Source organism: Oreochromis niloticus, linkage group LG18, assembly GCF_001858045.2.
Source record: "Oreochromis niloticus isolate F11D_XX linkage group LG18, O_niloticus_UMD_NMBU, whole genome shotgun sequence".
Classification (NCBI taxonomy): Eukaryota; Metazoa; Chordata; class Actinopteri; order Cichliformes; family Cichlidae; genus Oreochromis; species Oreochromis niloticus.
Window position 1 is genome coordinate 36,695,107 of NC_031982.2, and position 18,773 is coordinate 36,713,879.

Genomic DNA, 18,773 nt, shown 5'->3' on the forward strand with positions numbered 1-18,773 from the left:
AAGTGATATCATTCATATCAATTTGTTCTGTTTATTATGTCCTCTGACATTTTTTAAGTGTGTTACTGGAAAGCACACAAAGCCTCCGTGAAATACATGAAAAATCACTTTATGAAGAATAATTGTTGCTTTTCCAGCTGACGTCACGACCTGCTGCCCTCGCTTCCTGAAAAAGAACGACTCTGATCCCTTTAATATATTTCTCAGCAGAAACACGGGGGCGGCTGTTGTAAAGGCTCAGCTTTCAGCACACTCACTTTACCGGATGCACCTTGTTTCATTTCCTCACCTTTGATTGGATGTGGTGCTTTCCCTTAATTGCACTCACCTGTCACTCCTTATATAAGGACTACACTCACCTGCGATTCAGTCTTTCTTCACTCCCACATGGGGCAGTAGCTGAGGTGAGTTTCTGTTTGCGTCTCCTGAGTTTATGCATTATTTTGGGTCGCTGAGTTGCTTAAATCATATTTTATTTCCTTTCAGTAGTGATGTGTAGATGAGGTGAAGCGTTTCAGCACATTCCCCAAACTGTGTGGATACTGTGTCGACAGTGTTGCTGTTTTGCTCCATACTGACACCTGCTGGACCTTAAATATCATTGCAGGCAACTTACTTGAGACTCACAACAGACACTGATTCAATGACCCAGTCATACGTGTATACACTGTAAGGTATTGTGCTTTCCATGGAATCATTTTAGTTCTTTTACATTTCAAATATTGTAGACATCTTTAAAATTGTGTAAGACATTAAGTGAAAAGTAGAAAGTATTGTGAATGTAATATTACCTATTTAAATGTAATTGACTCAGTTTATTATAAATTTTTATTCAGAAAAATAAGTTTATCCAGTGTTTTTGCATTCAGTCTATTGTGTTTTTTTTTTACACCATTATCCCAGCTTTGGAAAACACACTTGCAGGGCACAGATGAAGCTGGGGTACACAAACTGTAAAGCCAGGTGGGAAAGGTTCTGATAAGATGATGTTCTATTCCCTCAGTACGTTAAAGGATCCTCTGACCGTGGAATGTTTCTCTCCTCCAAGTAGCGCTGGACCTCAGTGATGGAGTCCGCTGTTGCATTGTTGCTGCCAACTTCTTCATCGAGCCGCTGCCACAGGTTTTCTGAAATAATAAAAAATGCATGGCCTTTTTAGTTTTTGTCATCTACTCCAAATTAGTACACATCAGCATCAAAATAATACTGAACTTGCCTGAAACAGGTGACTGCTCTGATGAAGGTCCAGGCTGTGGCTCAGATGTTGTGAGGGCAATTACTGCAGACCACTCCACTTTCAGGCGATTGACTGCCTCACTACACTTGGAGGAACTACGAAATCCAAGTGTTGTAAGTCTGGGGTCTAAAAGTGTTGAGAGGGTCAACACACTATGACTCCAGATTAGAAGCGATGTCTGACACGACGCCTCAGTTGGTCATGCAGATGGGTGGATGCTTGTGTGTGTGTGTGTGTGTAGATGTAAAGAGTTCAGCTCAAGTGCAAAATAGAATTTTCATCATCGGGATGACCTTTGATCCTGAAACTCTCCTCAGACAACTCCACTGTGGCCTGATGGAAAGGGGCCAGCACAGGAAGTGCTTCCCTTACAATGTCACACTCATCAGCCGTAAGTGGAGTTAAATCTGTTGGAAGAGAAGAGATACCCAGACTGCTTCTTTCTCATCATGTAGCTGTGACAGCATCTGATATGTGCTGTTCCAACGTGTTGGTACCTCGTTGATAAGTTTCAAGATGGGCTGTCCCATCTGCTGCTGCACTTGAGCAAGCTTTTCTTTGGCTGTAGTGCTGGATCTGAAGAATGATATGATTTATCTCTTATGGATGAAAGTTCAGGGATTTGATCACATGATTTCTTGACTAATAAATTGAGTTTGTATGCAATGCAAACTGAATGTCAAATTTGGAGAGTTCTTGTTGCTGCAATCACATTTGGTGCTGCATCGGTCACAAGACACATTATTTGCGATGGCCCAGTCATCCATCATGTCCTTTTTGAATTGGGCCAAATTGTCTGCAGTGTGACTTTGTGGAAAGTGTTTCACATCCAACACAGATGTGCACAACTGCCACAATACTAAGGGGTTGGCAGTCCTTTACAGTGTTGGGACTAACGCGTTATTAAGTAACGCGTTACAGTAACTACGTTATTATTGTGGTAACGAGCACGGTAACTAGTTATTATGCCAAAACCAGGAACGCGTTACTCGTTACTAGGATTTAGATAGGCTCGTTACTCGTTACTTCGTGTGGTGGATATCGCGGAGCTTCCACAGATTCAGTAACATTAGCAAGTGGTGGAAGCCAGCAGGTGGATGAAGGAAAAGGGAGGCAAGAGGAGAGACCCGAAGCGGCCGCCGGTCCGCGTGTCAGGTGAACTGAACTTCAGGTAAGAAGTTATGACCTGCAGTCTATCTGGGTCAGATATAAACCAAGTTTAGGTGGAGTTTATTTTCGGTATGCTGACATTTTCGTACTGCGTGCTAGCTAGCATGACGGAGTTTCTATACAGCTGGGTGGGTGCTATGTTACTGATGTTGAACTTTATTTTGTTCATACGGTTAATTATTAGTTGCCAACCGTCCGGTAAAAACAGAATCGTCTGGTATTCAGAGAAAATATTACGCGTTTCGTACTGAGGTGAAAAGGAACACAGTTTGTCCCGGACTTCAGCTACAATGAAAAAGACACAAAGCTGAAGCTGCACAGCTGCCTCTTCTTCTCTCATTCTCTCCCGTTTCTACTTCAATCACGAAACTGATCAATGATCAGCTGATCGGCTTTTCTCTCTTGTTTATTTATCGCCCACTTTGCGCCAGAAAGAGGAAACCAGCGGATGTCGCGCTAAACAACAGCAGCACGTTTAAGCTTGATCAGCTGTTGTTACAATTTATTTAATATTAATTTCTAGTATCAGCTGATGTTTGCTGGAGCCACAGCTGTAAAGCTGCTGGTCATGATATCGGTTTGGTTATCTGGTGAGAGGGAAACATGCAGATGAAACCAGGAGATGTCATTACTGAATCATCAGAGCTGAACAGGTGATGGAGAAACAGGTTTACCTTTTAGGTGACATGAATGAGTTGAAGGGACGTTATGAGCTGTTTCTGAGAGACAAATAACACCAGGATCCTTTTCTACGTAGCTGACAGCTGGTAACTGTGCAGGGGCGGGTCTAGCAAAGTGTTGCCAGGGGGCCAGGTAGGGCATTAACAGGGAAAGGGGGGCACAAAGAAATACTTTTCTTTATTATTCTCATTTAAAATGTCTCGCTTTTAAAAAAATAATTATCTGAGTCTTACAACAAACAATTGATAGATTGATACATATATACCATCAGAACAGTGTACATCACTGTCACAACAGTGTTTGTTTTCATTCAAAGGCTTTATGATTTTTCCTATAATGGTGGGCCGGTCTCTAGTCAAAATGCCCATCTGCAGTCTGGTGTTACCTACATCTTCCTATTCAGAAGGCAGAATTTCCGAGTTCTGAGTACAATCAAAAGCACCACGACTGCAGTTTTTGTGTTGGATGTAAAAAGCAGGCTAGAATCATGGCGGCAGTCAACGACGGTCCAGGCGTGGGATTTCTCTCATGGAAATGTGCACATTATTTTTTCCTTTCTATTGGTAGGTGGCACAGTGCACTTGTGGCAAGTAAGCAAGCTAGAAGACTGGCAAACTTGTTGGGTATCCAGTTACGGAAGCAACACATTAACAAGAGAATTCTGAGTAAAACCAAAGTTACTTTCCCTAGTAACTAGTTACTTTGAAAGTAACGAGTAACTTGAAGTAACTGAGTTACTTTTTTAGAGAAGTAACTAGTAATGTAACTAAGTTACTAATTTAAAGTAACTTACCCAACACTGGTCCTTTATAATAAAATTCAGGACTGCCTGGACCAGAACAGTCTTCTGTTACGTTCTTAGTCTAGGTGAGTATTGAACGCAACAAGAAGTTGGCCCACTCACACACCACCCAAGCAAGAACACAAACAACAATATCTTTTAAAGTGCTAAGCAGCCATTTATTTTCTTCAGCAGTGAGCAGTGCCAAAAATAACACACAAAACTCCCTAATGGTCCCTATGCTTTCCTACACAAAATGAAAACCAAACAAAAGACAATTCACTTACCTAACTTCCTAAACGAAAAACAGGAGAAAACGTAATCAACAAAAATGGGAAAAGGGTAACACCACCTGGGTCTGGGCGCAGTTTCCCCCTCCAGGGGCAAGGGTACCTAGACCCGGGGCATAGAGTACGCTTGGGGAGTGTGATTGTGTGTACAGTGTCTCTTTATGTCTGTCTCCACGTTGGGTGAGTGTTGAGTAATTGTATATGGGAGCATGAGGGTGGGAATAGATGTTTGTATCTGTGTGTGCCTGTATGTCTGTGTCTATATGTCAGGTTGGGTATCAGACGCCACCTCTCTGGGGACATCTCAGGCCCTCCAAGGTTTGGAGGCCTATCTCCCCCCACCACTTCCCCTGCCGGTGGCAGACGCCCTCAGACATCGGTGCGTTGGTGGTACTTTGTGTCCGGGGGTGGGCGCCCGGGTACCCACCGGCTCACTCCTTGGCGGCTACTTATCGGGGCATGGAGCCTGGGGCTCGCTCGGGCCACTTCGGGGATGGGGTGCCCTCGGCCTCTCGGCCCGGGGCTCGGTCACTCAGGCACAGCTGGCTGCCGGCGGAGCTCACGGGCACGTCACTGCAACCCCCCTGGCTTCTGCTCCGCGGCTGCTGAGTGACCCCTCATCTGGGACTCTCCTCAGCTCTTTCTGGGATAGTGGCGCGGCTGCCCCTCTGTTGGTCTCCCTTGGTCTCTTGTGTTCTGGGGGTCTCTGGATGTCTGGAGTTTTGATCTCCTCCATACCTGCTTCATGCCCTGGAGGACGGGGCAGTGGCCCCCCCACATCCTCTAGCAGATCATTACATGAAGGAACCTTTTAAAAACAAGCGCGTTCATGCTCACAGGTGTACACACGGGTGATCACACACACAAACTACACCCTTTTTGGCTCCTACCTCAAAGCACACTGTGCGCTGTCGATCTTACGTGCTGCACAATAATGTTTAATATTTAGTATTTACTGTCATATTCCCATATATCATTGTGATGTTGTTTATTACTCTCATTTTCTTCTGCTTGCTTTCTTTTTTCTTTCTCAACAGGTGATCCAGGTCATCGATATGTATTTTTTGTCTGCTTATTCTGCTGGTTTTTGGGTTTTTTTGCCCTTTCCCCCCGTCCCTCTTCTCAGGTTTTTTTTTTTTTTCTTCTTTCCCTCTTTCTTTCTCCTCTTTCTTTCCACCAGTCAAGTCTGTCCCGTATTCAGCAAGTGAAAATAAAATAAACAATGAAAGGTGAATCAAATAGACCATTACGGCAAGGCTGGGATGGTCCATTTGGTAAAGTAAATCCGTTGGGCATCTTTCTTCGCCTTTAGACAATAATTCTGATGGCAAAAGAACCAAACGGGACAGGTTAAAAAAAAAGAAAAAATGGCTTCTCACGCCTACTAGGCTGCTGCAGTGAAGGATATATACAAGGTGAACAAAATGTACGATCGCTACTTGACAAATCTATTTACAGCTATTTACAAAATTGACATAACAATGCCAGACACACACACACGAGGTTATACTTGCTAATCACTTTGTCAAAGAAACTCTACACTGCAACGAATCAACACACAGGTTCTTGGTTGGACGGTGGAGGTTAGGAGAGAGGGGGCCAGGTGGCTGTCATCTGGTGGCTAAATACTGGAGGTGATCGACCAATTATCCAATCCGAGGATAGGCAGAGACTCCACCCAGCTACTCAGCAGGCACGCCCAGGTGTCCACCTCCTAAGAGAGAAGAGGGAAGAAACCCACAGCCATCCTCTGGTGGGAGGAGTCACTCATAAAGCAAACACAACATTGAAATCATAACACTTCCTTGATGATTGATTTCAAAATAATAAAACACATTAATTAAAAAAAAGATGATAAAGCTGCTCAATGTGTATATAGGCCTACCTGTGTTCATTCTCGGTGTGTTTGTCTCATTTTCATGTTTGGCTCTGTAATGCCTAAACACTGAGCAGGTGCTTTTGTTTGTGTAAGAAATGCAGAACAGATGCTACATTTAACCTGCATAAAATGAAATAAATATTTTACACTGCAGGTCACATTGCTGTTTTTCCTGTTCTGATAGATTACACTGAGACAAAGATAAACTTGCAGTTAAAAGATCAAAATGATCCCACACTGCAGAAACAGAAATTTCTTGCTCCATTTTGTTATGGAGAGATGTATTTTTTTTTTCTTTGCGAGAGTAATTTTGTTTTTTTGGTGGTGACTCATTCCGTTGACAGATGCGGATGCTTTTAAACACAGTTTGGCGCGTTGGCCGTGAGCGATACAGCAGCTGTATCAATCACGTGACTTTTTCTTAAAGCGACACACGCACCGATACAGGTTTCGCTCTGTGAGCTGGATACATGCGCCGGTGCGTCAGTGTTGCTGGACCCATCACTACCTTTCAGAGACAGCAGTCCATGTGTGTCTTTCCTTTGTTCATTATTCAATAAAAACAAAAACCCTGCAAGTGATTGCTGACTGTTCATTCTCATCCTGACCGCAATGAGCCATGATGGTAATAATCCCCAACCTCCTCTGAACCCTCCTCCAAACCCCCCGTGGACACCATGTTTCCTCCTTAACATAATCTGCAGCCCTTTGTTGCAGCTGCTGCAGGTGTCTTTCTCAGTTTTCTATTTAATGAGTGAAAAGCAGCTCTGCTGGTTTGAGATCAGCTGACTGACTTTGGTCACTGAAGAATTTTTCTTATCAAAACCACTTTAGTTGTCTTTTTAGTCTTTCGGGTCTTTTTAATGTTGCTGAGCTGATCAGTGCATTCCTTCTGTTTAAGGACGGACAGATTGTTGATCTCCCAAAGTTAGTGCTCCATCCCTGATAAGCTTATTTGGCTGCAACTCATCAGCACAACAATGGAAAACCGAGTCTTCTTAGATTTATGATCCAACATGGCACAAATGAGCAGAGAAAATGTCAAAAATATCAAAACAAATTAAAAGTCCACTGTTGAGCAGTGGCTGAGCCCCGCTTTTTCTTTGTTTACTTCCGCCTGGTGTCACAGTGAAGTTCCGGCGAAGTAGAACCGTTAACATGAAGTTCCGCTGGAAACAGTTTCAGGTCGGACAGAATATTTACTCCTGAAACATAAACATGATCATAAATCATCAATGTTCACTTCACTGAGTGAGACACAATTTCACACAATATTTTAAAGTGAAAACAAATTGCAATGATTTTAATCTCATAAACTCATTTTAATAACTCCAGAACACAGAAAAAACTCAATGCTTGACAATAGAGCACCGCCCAGTGGCAGGTTCACGCCACAGCAGCCCGGAACTAAAAGTACCCAAATCATTTATATTTTTATAATTTAAAGCATGAATCCAGCTGTGCCAGTCAGTCTTCATTTACTGTCTAAGTCCAAGATGAAATCCAAAAGTATGAAACACAAAGGTTAAATCCACTGGAGGTTTCTGAGTTTGTGCTGAAAGCTGTAACATGTATTGAGGTTTGGTTTTGGTGTTTGTAACATGCAGAGATATGAGAGGAGGAAGAGGCTGAAGGAGGAGCAACACTGTCACAGAGCAGAGCAGAAAAGGACTCCCACTGTCAGATACATTCAATATCTGAAGCATACAGAACAGATAGTGTGTGGAAGATGCTGTCACTGCATTACTGGCTCATGTTTCCTTTGTTTCTGATCACACTAACAGGTCGGTTAAAGCAGGAAGAAGAAATGTCTTTAAAGGATCTGTTTGCTAGAAATCACTGGAACAGGCGCTCACAGTTTAACATCGTCTTTAACAACATTTATCTCTTCCTTTAGGTGTCAGCTGTGATCAGCTCACTGCAGTCAAGGATGAAGAGTCCACTTTAGAAGGAAACACTCTCACTCTGTCCTACATTTATCCCAAAATTTCTCCTGGTAATGACTTTTTTTGGTATCAGCAATATCCAGGAAAACCACCAGAGTTCCTCATCTACATATCAGGCATGAATATTTCAAGAAAGTCAGAGTTTCTGAAATCAGCTGCAAGATTCTCCACAAAACTGTCTGGAAAAAACCGTCTGGATCTTCAGATCTCCTCTGCTGCAGTGACAGACTCTGCTGTGTACTACTGTGCTGTGAGGCCCACAGTGACAGGAAACACCAAAACTCTGTGCAAAAACCTTTGGAGCAAAGACAACAGAATACTCCACAACATCCACTAGAGGGAGCCACACACTGTTAAACCACTTTTTACTTTTTCAGCACTGTATATTTTTCTCTTCCACTGACTTCACTATTTTGTGGGCTCTGCCCACAAAGGTCAAGTTCAACCAATGAGATGATTTCTGTCTGCAGAGCAAAAGGTTTGAGGAAATAAAAGCACAACCTGATGAATCTGCTGCAGTGGAAGAACATTGTTCATGTGCTGTCTGTCTGGCTTTAATAACTCCAAAGACATGTTGCTGCACCTCTTTTTGTTTTCATCTCACTTCATAGGTGAACTTTTGTCTCTTTTCTCAGAACGCAACATTTCTTTCTCTGCTCTGAACTCTATGCTAGAAATGAATGATTGGTCTGGAGGATTTTAGATTTTCACTTCTGTCCTACTTTTCCTCATTTCCACTGTCTTCTCCTCTCAGCATCATGAACATTGTTAGTCTGATGGCTTCATTTTCTCTACTTTTTCCAGGACTAACAGCTGGAGACTCAATCACTCCTCAACGAGATAAAGTCACTGAAACAGAAGGAGAATCTGTCACACTCACATGTAAATATCAGACAAGTTATAGTAATGCTTGGCTTCACTGGTACAGACATCATTCTGACCTTCAGGCTCCTCAGTTTATACTCCTGAAACAAGGAAAAGGAGGCAGTGGTGAATATATTCCTGATAATCGATATCAGTCCACAACATCAGATACAACAACTACTCTGACCATAACAGCCCTAACCCTGGCAGACACAGCTCTCTACTACTGTGCTCTAGAAACACAGTGATACAAAGTGTAGAAGAGGCTGTACAAAAACCTGAACACAGATATCTGACTACTCTTCAAAGAGGAGGGAAGTGGTATTCAAAGCACAGCTTCATATCAGATGGATTCTGCTAATTCCTGTTTTATCAGAGTCACTGTGGTTACAGCTGCTAATGAAACACTGTGGGAGGATTCACATGAGCAGCAAATCCACATCAACCACAAACCAACTGTAGGAACGTTCAGACAAAAAACACGAAAGCAAATCAAAACAGTGAAACGTGGCCGACGGCTAAGTAATCTGAGAGTCTGTAACCTGGAAATGATCAAAGTATGTAGGTAAGGTTTTGGATGATTTCATAACAGACAATAAAGTTTTTCAAAAAAAAAAATCCATAACTCTGCTGTGTCTGAGAATGTTTGGTGGATGTTTAATGGACTGATTTCAATATAACACAAAGCAGCAGTGTTTTCATCTTCAGCATGTCTGCTTTTGAAAAATATGAAAAAGACTGAGTCCACAAACAGGGCCTTCAGTAAGTGGACTCTAAACACCAAAGAATTCATCATAGCAAGAATACAGATGATCTAGATCCATCTACATAAATGACTGTGGAAAGGGTCCACGGGGTCCTTGGAGTACACTAAGCAGACAACCTCCCCTCACCAACATTCATCAACAATGCTCAGTACCAACTTAACGTCTTGAAGCTTCTCAGAAGGCACAAACTTTTTGAGAAACAGTTGCTGTCCTTCTGACCTCTGTTCCACTGAGTGTTCTGAGCTACTACAAACCCATGATTCTCTTTGGTTTGGCACTCCAGAGGTCATCACTACAGCCCAAAGTATCATGAGCTGCTCACTTCCTCTCCTCAAAAATATCTACACATCAAAATAAAACTACTAGAAACCACCATCAAACTCAGATCATCTCCTGTTTGAACCTTCACCTTCTAGGAAGATGTAAAGGCTCATCCAATCACAGGCAGAGCCATCGTCACACTTAACTCCAGATACGGAAGTTCGCGCTTCCGGGGAGGGCGTGGAAGCTCCTCCGCACGGCTGTGGCCTCACCTGCACTTGATCGCTCTGCCAGCTGCTCCTAATCTGCCTCCATCTTAGAGCTGTGGTATATAAGGAAGATGGGCGGCAACCATCGACGTTGGATTATTATTCCAAGCCGGTAGCATTCGTTACTTAAGGGAAGTTGATAGTCGGTTTAAGAGCTCTGCTAACTCAGTGTTTGCTTTCTCCTCACCTAGGAGTTTGGCTCGGAGAGGAGGATCAGGAAGCACTACTCACACACGGGATTGCACAGACGAAGGAGCACTTAGGGATTTAACTGGAACACCTTTTGGATAGCACCTTTAACTGTTTGTGACACCTTTTTTGGACACTGTAAATAAACGCACTGTTCTCCCTGCTAACCTGAGCTCCGCATTTTGGGTCCTCTTTCTCCTGCGACTTTGACAGAACTCCTTCCCATTGATTTGTCTTTACGTCATTTCATACGTAAATTCAAGCTAAAACAGTCTACGTCGCTGTATCCATGGTTACAATGTACTTCCTAACCCACACAACACATGAAGACAACTTCTTGCCTGTGTGACACATCATGCGACCTTTCAAATGTGAGGGGTAAATAAATCTTTCCCATAGGTGGTACAGGGGTAAGGATTCTCTGAGTGCCCTCTCGTGGTGAGTCAAATGACAGCTTTGAACCTCTTCTCACATGTTTTACATTGATAAGGCTTCTCACCCATGTGGACTCTGTGATGTTTCTTCATTCTAGACTTTTTCTTACAGGCTTTTCCAAAAATATCAATTTTTAGAGACCTTTTAGTAATATGATGATTGGGACACACATCTGGACATCTATATTCACACCTTAATAATTCATAATTTCCAGGACTCTTTTGTGCTTTGTTGCCTTCACAGTAGACATTTCTGTTCAGGAGTTTCTCAAAGAGTCGTTACACCACCGGACACACCCCAGTCTACATCAGCTTCCTGGCTGAATGCAGACAGCTTTCCTGAACTGCTTTAAACAGACCAAAAGGTCTCTCCAAACTCCTCTCACACCTCAGCTTTTGACTTCTATCACTGCCAAAGCCACAGCCCTTCAGTTCCCACCTGCTACTTCAGGAGATCCCTAAGAAAACCCCCCTTCAGTCCTTACCATGACCACCAGTGGGTCTTTAGATTGCTGCCATGACAGGCACCAATACCCTTGTGAACACTGGCCTTAGATTCTCTACTACCAAGTACACTTATGATCCACCTCGTGGTATCTGTTATAGCCAACACATGCCTAATATAGCAGTGCTTCCCATCAGTGACGTGATGCTGCAATGCTGAGGATCCACACACACGAACACGCCCCATGAATTCAGGCCTGGCCACCAGATGCTGACCTGCAGCCCTGTTTCCCTCTTATGGGCATGATTATACACCATCAGATTTTGGGTTTCATTTGCTTTTTCAAATCACTCTGACTCTGGTCTCTCTACAAATCGTGGCAGGATCAGCCTGATGTTATTTGTATCCCGCTGTAACTTTACTGCATAAAGAGCTAACATCTCCAAAATGTCAGGAGTAGTTAGTCATTACAACAAGTGTTTGTGAACTAAAAATCAAGAATGTGGGATCCTGTTTGTCCTTGATTTGAACAGCCCAACCATGCTCACAGGGAAAACCAATTCTGCAGGGGAGACCTACCTCGGCACTTGTGCAGGTGAAACCAAAGGGCAGATATGCTTCATCATATTTTCTAATCTTTGGCTTAGAATGAAGTTGGTTTGGAAACATATTCAGCGATGCTTCATCTCCTGCTTTGCGTTCCTGTAGGCGCCCCGTGCTAGCAGTGTCCAAGCGTTTTGTCCCCCCCCCCTTTTCATACCGCGCCCCCCTGCAATGGCTCTGCGCCCCCCCAGGGGGCGGGCCCCACACTTTGGGAAGGTCTGCCATAAAGCATGTAGCTAATGTGTGTGTGTGTGTTGCTTTATTGCATGGCTACGTGCTAACATCGCTGTGTGCCTCCCATGAGTGAAAAACTCCTGCTTAAATATAGTTCCTCAGTTAGTTATACTCAAAAACATGTTAGTCATGAGTAATCATGTCTTATTAAATCTCCTCTTATTGTAAGACACAAACCACAAATAATCTGCAGAAATATCTGACCCTGAGTCTCACTTTAAGCATGAGAAGCATTAATGACCTCAGTGATGGAGAACATTTGGCTCGTTGTCCTTGCACACAGTGAAAAGTGCTCCATCCTCCCTCCTCACAGTGACTCAAATGCTGCTAACAGTCTGTGAACCAGGAGGAAGAGGAAGTGAGAGAAGTGAACATCCAGCTCAAAGAGGAGACAGAGGGCGACATCATCCAGTAGGCGGTGCTCTCCTTCTGCACTGTGTTCAACCATTGTGTCAATAATAAGTGCTGCTGTGAAGAGAACAATTCTCAGACTGAATGTTGAACATCAGCTAGTTTCTCCTGTTGATTGAAACCTTGTTGTACAGATGGAACATTGGCTGTGGATTATTCTTGCTGCTCTTTTCTTTGGTAAGATACAAACATCAACATGTTTCCTCTGCACACGATTCACAACAAGGACAGCAAGAGGAGATTTCATCATTTTACACTGTGGAACTTTTCAATAACTTCAATCATGTTTATTGATCCATCTCTTCCTCTGCATGTTCTGTTCTTCCTCAGAGTGTAAAGGAGAAGACAAAGTGATCCAGGAACAAGGAGATGTCATTGCTGCTGAAGGAGACACAGTTACACTTTACTGCAAATATGAAACAACTTCTGCATTTCCATATTTGTTCTGGTACAAACAGGACGTGAATGACTATCCGAAATATGTTTTACGGCGAGATGCTTCTGGAACAGAAAATGCTCAAGAGTTCCCAAAAAACAGATTTGACGCTGAACTGAACAAGACATCAGTTTCTCTGAAGATCCAGAAGCTTCAGCTGTCTGACTCTGCTGTGTACTACTGTGCTGTGAGGCCCACAGTGACAGGAAACAGCAAAACTCTGTACAAAAACCTTTGGAGCAAAGACAACAGAATACTCCACAACATCCACTAGAGGGAGCCACACACTGTTAAACCTCTGATTCTTGTGTCATTGGACTGATGACAAAGACAACAGAGAAATGAAGCAGTAAAGATCAGAGACAGAGACAGAGCTGCTGTGGAAGCACAAAGGAAACTTTATTTATAAAGATCCTTTCACATCGACAGGTCAAACAGCTCATACAGTTTGTTAGTGTCAGCTCTAACGACTTTAATGTTTAAAAAGATGAGAACACAAAACAGAGCATGCTTGAAACACAAACTTCAACATCTGAGTTCAATCCAAAAATCACTGAGGTGGTCCAGACAGTCAAACATCTTCCATTAAACGTTCAGGTGCAAACAGAGTGATGGAGGTAAAGAAGAAAACCTCGAGTGTGATGCAGGCGGAAGTTCAGAGCTGCATCTTTGTCATTTTTACACTGTTGCTGCTGATTCTACTGAAGCAGAGACGTCATCAAACATGTTTTCTTCCAGAGTCTCAAAGAAATCCTCCAAAACAGCTTTTATAGAAAACAGAACCCAGGAACTGATTTCTACTGATCAGACTTTTTATATCACTGCCAGATTGATACCCATTAAAACACGTGATCTATGGCTGCAGTCCTGTTTAGTTCCTGTGCTTCTGCCAGTGATCCATCTAGTTGCTGGTAGACAGAGAACCAGACCCAACTGACTTTATGAGCCAAGCATCGGTTCAGCCTGCAGTTCAGAAACTGACTTTTTCCCAGATTCAAACACTTTTTATACACAAATTGTTAATCGGTGAAATAAGAGGATTCATAGTGTGATGGGTAACACAGCTGCTTGCCAAGTGAGAGGTTGCTGGTTCAATTCAGCTGGAGACATAAACCCAGGAAGGGCAAACATGAGCAGCAGCTGGAAGCAGCCAACTCATCCTGTGAAGTTACGCTACAAAGACGCAGACTCTCCTGTGGACACTGGAAACATCACGTGTTACAAGGGTAAGGCTTCTTATCCGAGTGGTTTCTCATGTGTACAGTCAGATGATACTGAGAGCGAAAATCTTTCCCACACATTTTGCAGGGATACGGCTTCTCACCAGTGTGGATCCTGGTGTGGATGGACAGCCTGCTGCTCTGACTAAAACTCTTCCCACACGTTTTGCAGGAATATGGTTTCTCCCCTGTGTGACTTCTCATGTGGACCCACAAACCGCTATTCTGACTGAAACGTTTCCCACACGTGTTACACAGATACGGCTTCTCCCCCGTGTGGGTTCTCATGTGGCTCAACAAACTACCACTCTGAGTAAAACCTTTCCCACACGTGGTGCAAGAATATGGCTTCTCCCCTGTGTGGACCGCCTTATGCTTTTTAACCGATGACGGGTCACTAAATCCCTTCCCACAGGTTTTACAAAGGTACGGCTTCTCACCTGTGTGGATTCTCTGATGAATCCTCATTTGGTACCTTTTCTTAAAGGCTTTTCCACAAACATCACACGATACAGACTTGTTACCTGTGCCAGTGTTACACTGACTTGCTGGCATAGTAGGGTCCTCTGCATTTTCACTGTGATTTCTCTTCTTTGGCTTCACCTCTGCATTCTCAGTTACTCCTAAATCTCTATATTTGCTTCCTTCATGATCCTCAGACTCAGCCACAGGAAAGCTGGGAGAGAGGAGCTGCTCCCCGAGGAGTTCTGATTCACTGTCGTCACTTTCCTCATACATACAAGGCACCATAAAGCTATAAATCTCCTCCTTCAGTCCCAGCTGCTCTCCCTCCTGACTGCTGCACAGTTCCTCCTGTTCCTCTTTAATCTGTGGAGGTTCTGGTTCCTCCTGCTCCACACTGGAGCTCCTCTCCTGGTTCCAGAGCTGCTGCTCAGGGGGAACCTCCTCCTCACAGACAGGCTGCTGTGGGACGTCTGGAGGACAGAAAATTAAAATTGATGTGATGAAAAAGAGAAAACTGAGTAAATATTCACTGCAACCATAAGTATGTATAAGAGCAAAAACTAGAATAAAATGAAGTACTTTTCTGTTACAGAGTGTAATGGGAAAATTCTAGTTTTCACATTTCCACATTTAGATTGAGGTGCTTAGATGAATTGTATGTATGTGTCAGTATGACCTGGTGAAAACTGTTTAGTTTTGCTTAACGATGTTTCACTAAGTTATCTGCTAACTGTTAGGGTGTACAAGGACAAACCCCCCAAGAAGACCAGTGCCAGGAGCTTCCTGGGAAAAGATAGTGGGAGTTGCTCTCTGCCCAGCAACAGGCTGTGGGACAAAAACCTGTTGTAACTGAAAGATACAGAGGTTTGTGTGTGAGGGTATAAAAGGGTTAGAGATCCCATGACTGTGAACTTTGATATTTGATGTGTGTTGGCTCTCCTGCATGCAGTAAGTAAAATAGCTTGACCACAGCTGACGGTGTTGCAGATTTTATTAACAGAAAATTCCACGACAAGAGGTCAGATAACCTGCATCACTTGTGCAAGCTCCCACACCCTCCATGCATCACACACAGGTCACTGCTGTATGAGAAGAAGATGCTACACTACATGCAACTGTCATACTCCAAACCTCTAATCACGGAGCCTGAATGATTCTGGGTTCAATATGGAAACAGAGGTCAGTGATCTGTGCAGAAATGATGAATCGATGTTTTGCTCTGAGTGTCTGACGCCCTGCAGAAAATGATGAATTCACAAAAAGTAAATATGAGTGAAAATTCATCTGAAGCTGTGGAAGCTGAATGAGACGTTAAACTGTTCTGCAGGATGAAACGTTACAGCAGTACGAGGCCTGGATTCACTTTAAAGATTAGGGCAGCAGAGCAGACAGGAAAGGGGGAGGGAGCGGGAGCACCCCCAGACAGGAAACGGCCAGGGTGGGTCCACCCCGTCCTCCTGCAGGAGCACCTCTGAATCCTCACTTTTTCCTGTGGAAACACCCACAGAGGGGATACGAGTGCCCGGCTCACAGAAGGCAAATCCAGACCAGAGTGCAGCCCGTCTCCAGCTGACTCGTTTTATAACACGAGCTGTGTGTTTTGGCAAACCCGACTACATCATGCTGGTATCGCTCGTCCACCAGAGAAGTGACTTTCCTCACCTATGTGGTCAGACTGGTCAGAGATTAAACTGCTCGAGGCTCAAAGAACAGAACCCCTAAAGCCCCTCATGCAGCTTTTTATGGGCTGTGGCCCCCCAGACACTCACTCCAGGCCCGGCTCCAGGATAGGGCCTGGTACAGGTACACAAACCCCTGCAGCACCACAAAAAGCTGCTGATTCACACACAGACAGAACAGGTGTGTTTACATTAAGATAAAGTGGAACTGGTTTCAAACAGTCCTCAGCACAGCAGCAGATCACAGCGCTGAGGACGAGCAACAGCCTGTAGATCAGTCACATTAGATATTTTATTATTGCACAGCGACTTTATGTTTCCAACATTTGTTTGTAACTTTCACAAGTGCAACAGGAAACATACATTTATATAAACGTTATATTTATATGTATAAAATCCATCTGGAATAAATAATCTACTCTGAACATCGATTTTCGATGTTTTCCAACTTTGACAGCAAACATAAAGAAACTGATTGAGTGATCCAGGTCAGAGAAAAGCCTCAAATCCACCGCCTGCTGTTTGAATGGAGCACAGTGCAGTCCTGTCCTCTGTTTGCTCTTTGTTAGCTCACATCTCCAAAAAGTCCTCACAATCATAAATGTCCCGCAGAGCTGTGATTAGGATCCTCCCTCAGAGGGACACTCACCTGTCCTGTGCAGCTTGATTTGGGGTTTCCAGGTGATATCCAGCAGTCTGCGCTGACGGTCGATCTCTTCCTCGTACTGGACGATCGTTTTTTCAAACTCCAAGAATATTTGTTCAGCAGCAGCAGTTAGTCGCTCGTTGATAAACTCTCTCAGATACTGAACTGAAGCCATTGTTACTGCCACAGCTCACACTAGTGATGGGTCCTGCAACACTGACGCACCGACGCTTGTATCAAGCTCACCTAGCGATGCCTGTATCGGTGCGTGCGTCGCTTTAAGAAAAAGTCACGTGATCGATACAGCTGCTGTATCGCTCATTGCCAACGCTCCAAACTGTGTTTAAAAGGTACCGCATCCGCATCTGCCAACGGAATGAGTCGCCACCAAAAAACACACAAAATTACTCTCGCAAAGATTTAAAAAAAAAAAAAAATACACATCTCTCCAAAAACAAAATGGAGCCTGAAAGAAAAAGAAATGTTTCTGCTGTGCGGGATCATTTTGATCTTTTCACTGCAAATAAGGTAACTGTTTGTCTGTCTTTGTTTCAGTGTAATCTATCAGAATAGGAAAAACAGCAATGTGACTTGAAGTGTAAATTATTTATTTCATTTTATGCAGGTTAAATGTCGCATCTGGTCTGCGTTTCTTACACAAACAAAAGCACCTCCTCCGTGTTTAGGCATTACAGAGCCAAACATGAAAATGAGGAGACAAACACACCGAGAATGAACACTGGTAGGCCTATATAGACACTGAACAGCTTTATCATCATTTTTTTTTTTTATTAATGTGTGTTTTATTATTTTCAAATCAAGCATCTAGGAAGACTGTTCTGGACCAGGCAGTCCTGAATTTTATTATAAAGGACTGCCAACCCCTTAGTATTGTGGAGAGTGTCGGAGAGAAACATTCCAAGATCAGAGGATCCTTTAACGTACTGGGGGAATAGGAAGACATCTTATCTGAACCTTTTCCACCTGGCTTTACAGTTTGTGTACCCCAGCTTCATCTGTGCCTGTATGTTTTCCAAAGCTGGGGAAATGGTGTCAAAAAACCCCCCGCAATAGACTGAATGCAAAAACATTGGATAAACTTATTTTTCTGAATAGAAATTTATAATAAACTCTGAGTCAAATGGGTAATATTACATTCACAATACTTTAATTTTAATTTTCACTTAATGTCATTCACAATATATTTTAAAGATGTCTACAATATTTGTAATATAAAAGATATAAAATGATTCCATGGAAAGTACAATACCTTACAGTGTATACACGTATGACTAGGTCATTGAATCAGTGTCTGTTGCGAGTCTCAAGTAAGTTGCCTGCAATGATATTTAAGGTCCAGCAGGTGTCAGTATGGAGCAAAACAGCAACATTGTGTCGACACAGTTTGGGGAATGTGCTGAAACGCTTCACGAGGCCTCATCTACCCATCACTAGCTCACACACTCGGCTCACACACTCAGCTCACACACAACAACACAACACACTTCCGGTTCAGGCCAAGCATTTCGCCGGTGCTTCTACCGGATATGACGCGGCGCTGCCCTCCGGAGACCGTTAACTGCTTCGAGCTCTGAGCAGAAAATAAAAGATGAGATAAAAACAAAGAACAGAGCAGTAAGAAAGAATGATGACGTCAGGTTTGTTATTTCTTTTCAAAATACGAAATCAAAATTGAAGGGAAGAACATTATCACTTATTTTGAAACTAAAGAAAAAAAATATGTGCCATTGTCAATCTTTATGTCTTATTAGGGAAATTCCATATACATAAATGTAAATTTCAAAACTCAACCCCATCATTTAATTTGTTTTTGATTGAAATTGAATATTACTTAAACTCTCTTAA

The 18,773-nt window shown here is 43.2% G+C and overlaps 2 protein-coding genes, 1 long non-coding RNA gene and 1 gene segment (V, D, J or C); 3 read left to right on the forward strand and 1 right to left on the reverse strand.

Annotated features, from left to right (window-relative positions):
• The first annotated feature begins 615 nt into the window (after window positions 1-615).
• Window positions 616-2,111, forward strand: LOC112842839 (uncharacterized). Its single transcript, XR_003214864.1, has 3 exons — window positions 616-674; window positions 1,004-1,122; window positions 1,226-2,111. It is a non-coding gene; the product is annotated as an uncharacterized LOC112842839 (long non-coding RNA).
• A 5,463-nt stretch (window positions 2,112-7,574) lies between these two features.
• On the forward strand, window positions 7,575-8,457 carry LOC112842795 (T cell receptor alpha variable 3-like). The segment is given in 2 exon segments: window positions 7,575-7,822; window positions 7,936-8,457. Coding segments are annotated over 2 exon segments (441 nt in total).
• Window positions 8,458-12,386: 3,929 nt separating this feature from the next.
• Window positions 12,387-18,773, forward strand: part of LOC102081292 (uncharacterized) — a 107,675-nt gene continuing 101,288 nt past the window's right edge. Inside the window, exons 1-2 of the mRNA XM_025900238.1 lie at window positions 12,387-12,638; window positions 12,792-13,092. Coding sequence (XP_025756023.1) covers window positions 12,596-12,638; window positions 12,792-13,092 — 344 coding nt within the window. The 5' untranslated portion in view covers window positions 12,387-12,595. The remainder of the gene's footprint in view (window positions 12,639-12,791; window positions 13,093-18,773) is intronic.
• On the reverse strand, window positions 13,281-17,119 carry LOC102081374 (zinc finger protein with KRAB and SCAN domains 8). The gene is made up of 2 exons (XM_019357480.2): window positions 16,911-17,119; window positions 13,281-15,052 (listed from the first exon to the last, which is right to left on the reverse strand). The coding sequence occupies exons 1-2, from the start codon at window positions 17,080-17,082 to the stop codon at window positions 14,109-14,111; spliced, it is 1,116 nt and encodes a 371-aa protein (XP_019213025.1). The 5' UTR covers window positions 17,083-17,119; the 3' UTR covers window positions 13,281-14,108.